The sequence below is a fragment of the Gadus macrocephalus genome, chromosome 15, assembly GCF_031168955.1.
Source record: "Gadus macrocephalus chromosome 15, ASM3116895v1".
Taxonomy (NCBI): domain Eukaryota; kingdom Metazoa; phylum Chordata; class Actinopteri; order Gadiformes; family Gadidae; genus Gadus; species Gadus macrocephalus.
This window is the reverse complement of record NC_082396.1, coordinates 3,507,998-3,519,690: the sequence shown is the minus strand read 5'-3', so window position 1 is coordinate 3,519,690 and position 11,693 is coordinate 3,507,998. Positions and strand designations below refer to the sequence as shown.

General features: G+C 41.9%; 1 protein-coding gene across 1 annotated transcript in view; it reads right to left on the bottom strand.

The window, feature by feature from the left end:
* Positions 1–5,062: 5,062 nt before the first annotated feature.
* Positions 5,063–11,693, bottom strand: part of nrxn1a (neurexin 1a) — a 175,429-nt gene continuing 168,798 nt past the window's right edge. Inside the window, exon 19 of the mRNA XM_060073818.1 lies at positions 5,063–7,336. Within this exon, the coding sequence (XP_059929801.1) occupies positions 7,020–7,336 (317 nt within the window). The 3' untranslated portion in view covers positions 5,063–7,019. The remainder of the gene's footprint in view (positions 7,337–11,693) is intronic.

The window sequence follows — 11,693 nt, the reverse complement described above, 5'->3', positions numbered from 1 at the left end:
GACATGCAGGTTGCTAAAACTTAATGTCCTGGGGCGAGGCCATACATAGACACAGAGCTCTGCTAATGCACTGGCACCCACACACCAGTCAACAAAAGTCGCTTACTCACAGTGTGGCCTGCCACTCTCTGGAAAACAGGATGCGTTATATGTTGCCGTGACAGAATTTATTAAAACAATGCTGGGTTACTCGAACACAAGACGATACTGTCATGAATCTGTGGTTTGAATTAGTGTGGCTTGTAAAGGCTAAATTAATATTAGCCTATGCATATTTTATACTTATTTTTCTGTTGTGACCAGAGCAATTGTGACAAACATATCTCTGATTATTAAAGTAGCGTATGAATCTGAGCCGTAGTCAGATCTGAAATCTATGTAAACATGAAACATTGTTCATAATCTTCTTGAATAGTCTTGGTAATTTGCACACTTAAATGAAGGTGATGAGGTTAATGGTTTTTTTCTCGGAGTGTGTAGTGTTCCACACGGCTATCACTTGAATGTTATTACAGTTTCCTCTCTCAGCTCCTTGTGTAAATGATAAAAGTCTTGATTAATCATTTATATCACCACTCATTTTTCATACAACTTACCCTACGTAGCATACATACCAAGTTGGTAAAATGGGTGTTTTGAGAGACTTGAAAAGTGATGGAGCTTATGGATAATTATTTTATAACTATGCCACTGAAGATGTCTCGGAGGAGCCATTTTTTAAAGAAGAAAAATATGTTGTGTTTGTTGATAAAGAACAAGCAAATGCTGTTGGTGTTTTGTATGTAAGCATGCATGAAAGAAAACGAAAGAAAAGGTTTTTGGTTAAAACATTCTCAAAAGAAGATGCAACTGTCACATTTCATCTCGGGAAAGTTCCAATGTTTGGTGGTCGGTAAATAAAAAGTCCAAGGCCTGCAAACTGGGACTTCAGTCTTCTCCAGCACATAGACAAGGCTACTCATGTACTCGGACATACTCTTGATCTTATTCTCTCCTATGGGATTTTTATTGACAAATTAAACATCGAGGACGCATCGTTCTCTGATCACATGCCTATTGTGTTTGATATCACTCTATCTAACCCCATGTGTACAGTTAAAACCCCAGGCCGTTTTTCCCGTTATATTAACTCCCACACTGCAATCCAGTTCTCTGAAATGTTCAAAAAAACTGCATTCTCAACTGCTGATCGGCTTCCCTCCAACCCAGATGAATTGATTTCCCTCTTTCATTCCTCTTGCTCAGACATCTTAAACTCTGTAGCCCCCCTTAAATACAGGCGGCCCAAATTGACATCCCAACAGTGGTTGGATGAACCCACCCGCTCTTTTAGACAGGCCTGTCGGAAAGCTGAACGAAGATGGAAGAAAGACCATCTTACTGTTTCTTTTGACATTTTTAAAAATGCACTGGTAACTTATCAGGCAGCAGCCAAAAAAGCCAGAACCAAACATGTCTCTGATATTATAAATAAAAATTCCCATAGACCCCAAATTCTGTTTGGTACCATAAACTCCATTATCAACCCCCATGTATCCCCAGATGCTGACGCATCCACTGACATCTGTGAAAAATTCTTAAAATTTTTCACTGAGAAAATTGAAAACATCAGATCCCAGTTTAACCCCTCCCCATCTGACATTACGCCTGGCTGTTCAGGTGCTACAGTCATTTTTAACACATTCAAACAAGTTTCTTTAGAGGAGCTTAGGGAGATAGTCTCACATATGAAACCCACATCTTCCCCTCATGATGTTGTCCCCTCCCATATCATTAAGGACACTTTTGATACAGTTGGCCCAAGTATTCAAAACATCATTAACTCCTGCCTAGCTTCTGGCACAGTCCCTTCATGTTTTAAGCATGCTGTCGTCCAGCCTCTGCTTAAAAAACACAACCTGGATGCTAAGTGTCTAAAAAATTATCGCCCCATTTCTAAGCTTCCTTTTTTTCTAAAGTGATGGAAAAAGTTGTCCTGTCACAACTGCAACCTTTTTTAGATTTAAATGAAATATCAGAACCTCTTCAGTCAGGCTTTAAAACTCTCCATAGCACTGAAACGGCTTTGTTAAAGGTGACAAATGATCTGTTACTCACATTAGATTCTGGTGAAAATGCTATCCTGGTTTTATTAGACCTTAGTGCGGCCTTTGATACTGTGGATCATAACACTCTTCTGACCCGCCTTGAACAGTGGGTTGGTATTAAAGGCACAGCCCTCGATTGGTTCAGCTCCTATCTGAAACATAGGACTTTCTCAGTATCCATCAGTCAGTTCTTTTCATCCACTGCTCCTGTCTCCTATGGGGTCCCACAAGGGTCCATCCTTGGACCAGTCCTTTTCGGCCTGTACATGCTCCCGCTAGGGAACATTATCAGGAAACATAACATCTCATTCCACCTCTACGCAGACGACTCTCAGCTGTATCTTCCACTGAAGTCTAAGGACTCTTTACAACCTCTCCTGGACTGTCTGGAGGATATTAAAGGCTGGATGGCAACTAACTTCCTTCAGTTAAACAGCAATAAGACAGAAGTCATGATCTTTGGCCCTCCCAGATCAAAACACACTCTTGTCAGCAACCTAGATAACCTTGAACCTTTTGTCAAGTCCCATGCTAGAAACCTTGGTGTCATCCTTGATTCAGAGCTTTGTCTTGACAAGCAAATTTGTGCTGCTGTCAAAAACTGTTTTTACCAGTTACGCGTAATTGCCAAAATCAAACCTTTCCTGTCTCCTAAAGACCTTGAAAAAATCATCCATGCCTTCATTACATCACGGCTGGACTATTGTAATTCCTTATACATAGGCCTACGCCAGTCCCTACTAAACCGCCTTCAGATGGCCCAAAATGCAGCTGCAAGACTGCTGACGGGCACTAAAAAACATGACCACATCACACCAGTTCTTGCCTCCTTGCATTGGCTTCCTGTTAATTTTAGAATTCAGTTCAAGGTTTTACTGATTGTTTTTAAAGCTCTTAATGGACAGGCCCCTAGTTACATTTCTGACCTTATCCATCCACACCAAGCCCCCAGGTCCCTCAGATCATCTGGCAATGCTCTCCTCCATGTGCCTCGGTCAAGGCTCAAGCGAAAAGGTGACAGAGCCTTTGCAGTTGCAGCGCCACGGCTGTGGAACCAATTGCCCCTGGACATTAAAAAAGCTCCGTCCATCTTTGTTTTTAAGTCTAGGCTCAAAACTCACCTTTTCACTCTATCCTTCCCAGCTTCCTAACCCTCCGGCTGTTGCTCCATCTGTAACTCTGTATATGTCTCTTGTTGTCATTGCCGTCTCTGTTCCTGTTGTCATTGTTTTCTGTTGATCTGTCTGCCTACTGTTGCTCGTCTCATATTGTAATTATTTGTTTACTTATTTTTATTTTACTTTATTTTATTTTATTTATATCACTATTATGTACAGCACTTTGGTCAGTGAAAGCTGTGTGAAATGTGCTTTATAAATAAATTTTACTTACTTACTTACTTACTTACTTTATGGGTATACCTAGAACATTGATATCAATTTGAATAAATGGTTTCTTCTTTTGTAAAGGATTATACCAATTTGATGAATACCGCATGCATTGTTTTTTTCTGTACAACAAGCCGCTGGTATAAATAGCAGACTGTTGCAATGAAAATTCTCTGAAAAGATTCTATTCCAAACCATAGACACTAACAGGTTTTTTTTGCAAAATAAATGTGATCATTTTAAAGTCAAGCATTTCTTTAGTTAATAGGTGTGTCATTAGTATGATCATTGTACAGGGAGCCAGGGTGATTTAAGACCTCACAGCTTCCCATAAGTGTTCTGCATCAGTCAGCGGTTTATTCGCGATAATGACCGGCTCGCTGTACATTATCCCTTAAGTTAAGGTCAATCCAGGTGGAATTCATTAAGCTCATTGACCTTACATTTTGAAGGATCTTTAGATAACGCATTACTGTAACAAATCATATAATGACCGTAATATGTCATCAGAGATTAAAGAAACATGGTCGATTAAAATACTGGCTGTTCTGACAACAATGCTACAACCAGTAGCAGTCCTTTGAGATTTCTGTTCATGGCTTGACCATTTGTGTTTGTTTCAGCCTGTGTTAGGATTCTCCAGGGTCCGAGTACCCCGGGTTGCCAGATATAAACAAAACGGCACACAAACACAGCGTGCTGCAGCGTGGAAGCAAGCCAACAAACTGGATCTACTGCCGTACTAAAACACGGGTTAATGTTTTTTAATTGAAAGAGGGAGACAGCTGAAAGCGCAGAAGGATTTCAGGATGGAGGCCACATGAGCTTGTTCATATTTGTAGGCAACAAATAAATTGCAGATGTAGACATTAGCTGATCCTCTTACAGTGTAGGAATCTTATTCGCTTGCCGTTGTCAAAATAGAATTACACTTGGCTCATCTTTGTGAAAAAACAGATGTCCAGTGTTCTTAACCTGGCAACCCGCGTCAGCTGCGGTTCTGATATTGTTAATTTGGACCGCTGTATCCCTTTTTAACGCTCTGTGTCAAAGTAACATATAATACTTTTAACATGCCAAATCCTTCAAATTAAGGTTAGAGAATGAGGCTGCCTGTTATTTCCTTTGGGGACCACGTTTTTTCATTGAAGAGAAGATTCAAAGATGCCTCCAAACCATTAAAGATAAGGGTCAGGCTATTTCTGTGTTCAATTGTACTGCACACGTCTTACACAGCTCTAGTGAAACGTGGTACTAGATAAAGCTTTCAGACATGGTACCGTGGAATTCCCTGAAGGAATGATATTCCAACTGTCAATATTATTTTGGCTGGAAGTATATGAGAACATGAAGCCAAGTACTTAGTAATACTAGAACCGACCTGAGACACCAATTTTCAAGCATCCCACCTTACACTGAGTACATGTTTAGGTGTTTTATTGTAATAGCAACTCAAGGAGCCTGAAAGTAAAACCGACTGGAACAGGGGAATCAATGTAACTCTATATCCTACAAGGTGGGGCATTAGAAGAGAAGTAATGCATATTACCTTGATGTTTTGTTTTTTCATCATAGAAATACATGGGATTCACTGAAGTAATATTTTATTTGTTTGTTCATTAGATTTTTAAAAACTATTTTTTTTATAATAAATTGCACTCGGATGACATTTAAGAAGTGTTACATTTGAACATAAAAACACGGAAAAAAAGAAAGAAAACAGCAAACAAAGAATGTATAATCATTATCATTTATGTTTGATAATCACTTTCCTCAAAGTACAGTTTTCATTAAAAAAAGATAAGCAGAGTTGATTGACAGGAACAAAGGAATGGACAGAGGACAGTTGAAATGAAGACTTACTTAAAACTATTTGCCTCAACCATTTTTTTTTATCTTTTTCTTCAACCCAAGCATACAATGGACATCCATAGATACTGTAATACCATTTTGTAACACACACACAAGCAAGTTAACACAGTCACGGTCAAGATCATTCGTTGGCATCATCCGACAACTTTGCGCACACATTCTTAATGGTCACTCTCTCGCATATGTAGGTATTTCCATCAGGATTGAGCTGGGAGGCAGTGGTTCTACCGGTATCCTTAGAACAGGGGCCAAGACGACAGCCTGTTTAACTTGTAGAAGGATGGGTTTTGGGCCCCCAATGGGCCCAGGGGTGGTCTATTTCAAGGGTCCGTATAAAAAACTATGCAGGAACAAATGTAAAAAGGAGGGAGAGGGAGGAGGGCGAGGAGGCCGGATTGAAGAATCCAAATAAAGAAAAATATATATCGCAGATGTCTTAAAATCGTCTAGGTCTAGCAACACTTAACACTTACTTCGTCTTTTTTGTCCGTTTTCTAGGTTTTATTCCAAAAATGGGTGGAGGAGCAGTTATAGTTTGCATCATCTATACAACAGGCTAGAAAACACCACTTTGTTCACAGTCCATAAAGCACATTTAGATGTGTTTTTTTTAACTGTATATAAACATATGTACTGTAATAATATAATTCTGCGTGCATGACCCTTCCCTCAAAATGATCGGTTTTCATCTGTGGGAATTTGGAGAAAGAACTTTGATTTCACACAGAGAGTTGTCGAAATCGAAGGCCCCCCTGAATTCATACTGGCACAATGGACATGTTCATCTGGTTAAAGTGAAGGTTGCATTGAAATCGGCTCAGTCAGTAATGTTGAGTCCCTTTGTCCGCCATAACTGCCTTTTTGGAGTGCTCATTGATTGGCTGATTCTTCGAAACCTTCTGCTGGGTTGGCATTCCATCTTTTGACCTTTTTTTCCTTTTGTTACCATACAGATAATTTTTTTAATTTCATTTTGCTCTTCATCCAAAGTATATTATTAGCGTTTTTTTCTTTATTCACGTATATATGCATTGTGTCATTTGCTCATAGAAAAAAAGTCTCAACAGCACAAACACAGGCAATGTTAATGAGGACATTAAGTTTTGTAATGCTGAGAGTTCCTTGAAACGTCCGGTAATTCCTTCGCCCCGCCAGAAACCGGGTAATCGAAACGCATCATATGAGTCCAAGGAGATGTATCATGGACGGGTGTTAGATAGCTATTGTATGTTGTCTATTAGTCGGTATTGCACTTCCCGTCTGACTCACAGTCTCGTCAGCGCGTCCGAGTGCAAATCCCATCCCATTGTTTCCATGAATGGAGTCTAGCGCAGCATTGTCCATATAGTCTCCATTCATCTTAACCATCATCCGGGGAATGGGGAGGAGAAAAAAAAACGCAAAAACCGAACAAAGACGTAATAATTGGTATTTTTGTTATACTGTACACACGAGGATCTTCTGACGTGCGTCTCGTCCCCCGGATAGTCAAAGAGTGGACTCTGGTCCCCCTCCGGCGACGAAGGCGCTGACGTGGGGAACAGGCACCTCAGCGAGAGAGAGAGAGAGAGAGAGAGAGAGAGAGAGACAGAGAGACAGCGCGAGAAATAGATCGAAAGAGAGAGAGAGAGCGAGAGAGAGAGAGAGAGTGAGAGAGCGACAGAGAGGAACATCACACATAGTACTCCTTGTCCTTGTTCTTCTTGCCCTTGCCCGAGGCCTTGGCGGGCGCGCTGGGCTTGACGTTGTTCTCCTTCACCACGCTGCCGTTGGCCTGCGTGGCCGAGTTGCTGATGTAGTTGCGGCTCTCGTCCACGTGGTAGGAGCCCTCGTCGCGGTTGCGGTACTTGTACATGGCGTAGAGCAGGATGAGGATGCAGAGGGCGGCGGCCGCCACGATGCCCACCACCATGCCCGTGGTGCTGCTGGACTCCCGGAACACCTCCGACGTGCCCGGGTAGCCCTTGGGGCTGGCGCCCGTCGGGTTGGCTGCAGAGAGGGGGGGAAAGAGAGGGGGAGGGGGAGAGGGAGGGAGGGAGGGAAGAGGGATAGGATTCATCATCGCGGTCGATCCTTCTGAACCAGCCCCGGAGGGAGTGGTCCCTCTCTCGGTGGTCCCTCGCAGGGTTTCTTCCGAGGCGTTTGGCATTCGCACTAAGGGACTTTAGATGTACATTTTCTTTTAGTGCATTGTAGATCGATTAAAAGAAAACCAAACTACCCTGTTTGAGCTGATCCCCGTCCATTATCATCGATCAAAATGCTTCATTTTTGGGGCATTGGGGGGTGTCCATATTTACATCTTATCCAACAAATCTCCAGATCGACGACAGTTCTTGGTGACCCACTCCATTACTTTTCAACACTCCACAAGTGTTGGGACATTAAGGAGTAGATATTGGGATACGCGTCTGCTTCATAGAGGTCTAGTAGTCGAAAACCCAGGACCTTAAAGCTGGCTGTCAAACTCCCACCGCTAGACAACCTGGCACAGGCCTTCAGCTCTTTGGACCAGCGGACAGAGGGTCGGCTGGAAGACAGTGAGGGGCACACAGGAACTTGCACCTTTTTGTGAACATGAGTAACACACGCATTTATGACACAGCACCCTTAATAATTCCTCCACGATGGCAATCAGCAGAGGCGGACTGGTCAGCGACGGTTGTTCTTGCAGGTGGAAAGTGGATCGATAGTGTTTTACAGAGGGAGATTAGAGCGGACATTGTGCCAGAAGGCTTTTGGCTGAAGAATAATAGAATACGACCTGTTGGGTTGGCGGGAATAGCTCCACCACTTACATGAGTGGGAACTCGAAAAACTATTTGGAGTCGCAATACAAAGTATATATTTCAGAATTGATTTCTAAAGTATCTGATATTCAGTATCTGAAATTCAATGCAATATTGATATTAGATTGACTGGTTATTAGTTACGTTTTTTTGTGTAGAGATCTGATTCAGTAAGACGGGATTGTATATATGCAGAGATACCATCCATTATGCACGATGGAAATACATTGAACAAAGACATTTTAACATTCATGAATCAATAAGCAACATTTAGAACATTTAGAATCAGTCAAGATCATTTGGCTTAGACATTTGAATGGTTGACAGTTAAATGTCATGACTTCAGAGTCCTTTATAAGGAAGCTCTCATTTTTTGCAATGAGGCAAATATCGCTCATAGCACACTTGATTTTTATTTTATTTTAATTGAATATCAAAATATCTATAAGCATTATACAAGTGTCCTCGGCCTCGCAGACAGACATCACATTGGGAGCAGAATGTCTGATCTGACCTTTTGAATATGTCTTTATTTCAAAATAAAAAACATCTTAAAAGGCATAAAGGGGAGCCAGGTGAGGCAACGCAGATCTCTGAGTCTACTTCTGCAGCCCTAGCTTCGGTATAGCTTATTGGCTGCTGATACTGGAGCATACAGTGAATCTCTATCAAAAGATCCTACAAAGATCTGTCCTTTGTGCCATTTCGAAATAATGCCAGTGCACATCTTTCTGAAAGCGACGCACTTAATGGGATTCTATTATTCTACCAAAGGTGCAGTCTGAAAAGTCAGGCTGATGTCGTTCTGCCTTTCTGTATATAAATTGTTCTGAATTGACACTTGGTCTGTCTTGAGTGCTGCTCCAAAGATTGTGTAGCTTACACACCCACCTCAACCGTTTATCTATACCGCGGGCTGGGTGGTGGTGAACTAAATGTCAAGCCCTCGGAGCTAGGAATTTTAAGATTATCCCACCAAAAAATAAATTAAAACAAATAAATGGTTTGTAAATGTCTTGAAGTGAGGTAGGAGTTGTTTTATTTGCAATAGTTGGAAGGCTGGAGAGGTTTAATTTTAATTCTATTTTCTATGACAAAAGTATGCACAATTCCTGCTCGACTTATAAATGTCAATTATTTTTGTGTTATTTTAATGGCTGTGGGAACTATTTGAGAGCTTTTCATTAATAACCAAAAGTTGCTAGTATAATATATAATGTTTGGATTTTAAAGCAACGTCTAAATTCCTACAGGCAGGCTACATTCATTTCTAAGTCTGCCAGAGCAGTTTAATGAATAATAGTTACATAACCTCTGGGTCTTTTCTTTGAGTCATATACAAACCAAACTGCCAACACAAAAAACACAAAAAACGAATTAGAAATGCAATAGTTTGTTATTATGTTAACTGTCCTCATCAGGCTCTATCATGCCTAATATGCTAAAAAATATATTAAATTAAGGAATACTATTAAAATGGAATCAAGCCTAATTAAAATTTTGTCGAAATGATTGTGAATAGCCGTGTTCTTTTTTTCAATAAATATATGAGAGGCATTTAGGCGAAGAGATGTAGTGATGAGCTAGCTCACTTTCTAGTATTTGTTCAAATTTCATTCCAATACTTAGCCCATCAATCCTAATAGCCCTTATTCACTAAAATATATACAATTACTCCCTCCCTACGGAGAGCCTTGCGGGTAAAGAACATCTTTAGAATTTCTCGAACTCCCCTACTGATTGCCTTGTTATGAAAAGGGTAGATCATCCTCCTCAATGTTATCATTATTTTCATACATCCTTTGGCGCTCAATAACAACACCAGGTATCTTCTCCCAATCTACTCCCCACCGTAAAAAAACAAAGCAGTAACTCTGAAGGGCAACATATTCTCCTCCTTCCCTCCCCCCCCAAAAAAAGAGGTGGTGATGCCTCTGCCTTCCATTGACCCAAGTCAAATGTTTTCAAAGCCGGTTATACTGATCACCAGCGTGGACAAGCCATCAGCACCAGCACACATTCAAGGACAAGGGGGAAAGCGCCACCGGGGAATCGTGTGTGACTGAGCGTTGCAACAGATTAGCTCTGCCTGTGACAAGCCCACTTATCCTTGCGGACAGGTGTGAAGAAGAAGGCCCCTCTCGTGCCTTGTGGGCATGAAAAAAAAAAAAAGAACACATCGGCGAAACACACCAGCCGGCTGGCTGACACTGCTGCTTCCAGTGTGAGCCATCGCCCGGGCGTTTCAGTGAGTTACCTGTTCTGCTTCCTCACTATCAGCTCTTTGTTCAGGGTCAAAAAGTCAAAAGGGTAGATAACACAAGCAGGGTGATTGGAGGGGAGAAAGAGAGAGAGAGAGAAGGAGAGAGGAAGTATGCATTCTATCCCAGACTCTCTACCTTTGTCTCTGGAGAGGAGATGGCAGCAGAGATCAGGGGTTGTGTTTGTAACTCCAGGAGAGAGAGAGAGAGAGAGAGAGAGAGAGAGAGAGAGAGAGAGAGAGAGAGAGAGAGAGAGAGAGAGAGAGAGAGAGAGAGAGAGAGAGAGAGAGAGAGAGAGAGAGAGAGAGAGAGAGAGAGAGACCCCGTCCACACGGAGCCGATTTTTTGGTGAAACCACATAAGTCTTGTGCGTTTCGGCCGACCGTCAAGACGGAGCCGGCGAATCCGGTGCCCGAAGCCGCCCATTTCTGAAACCATCCTCGGAGGTGGTTTCAAATCAAAAAATCTATCCGGCGCTAGTCGGTTTCGTGTTAGGATTCGTGTGAACGCCTGAAACGCAAACCATGACGTCAGAGTTGCGTTGAATTTTTATTAATTATTTTATTTGTATTTTTCGTAGCTTCAAACAAAGCCCCTTGATAAATGTAACTACTAACTGTACATTAAAAAGTACTTCTGCTCAATTTAAAAGGTTGAATCTCCTCGTGACTGAATGTTTGTATACAGCGCGCAGGCTGTACGCGCGTGGGCTAGATGCGCTCCACTTTTTTCTTTGGAGAACCAGCGCTTTGAATATTTACTGCAGAGTTTCTACAGCTCGATGTGGTTCTGCAATGACTCTGTCTTTACGGAGATATTCCTGAACCGGATAAAACGAAACCGGATCGTTTTCCCCCGTTTCGGCTCCGTGTGGACGGGGCCAGAGAGTGAGAGAGAGAGAGAGAGAGAGAGAGAGAGAGAGAGAACTGCTGTTCCAACACCTCCACACCTCCACTGGGCGCTGAGGGGTTTGTCACCCTGGGGGGGGGGGGGGGGGGGGGCGGGTGTAGATTGGCACCCCGTCGACGCCCCAACACGTTGTTATTCAAAATAGCGAAAAACAATCCCAGCCAACAAGTCAGAGCTTTTGTTCTGGGTGGGTGTCATTGGCACTAATAATAAGTATTTATATAATTATAACAAGGTGTGCTGTGTTGTGTGACTCCTCTTGTCTAATATAAGTTTATATTATCTTGATACATTAATTATTATTGTTGCAAAACTTCCGTACTCCTCCTTCGTACTTTATCTTAGAACAATAGTTCTAACTTTACTCACTGCCTTACTATCCAAACT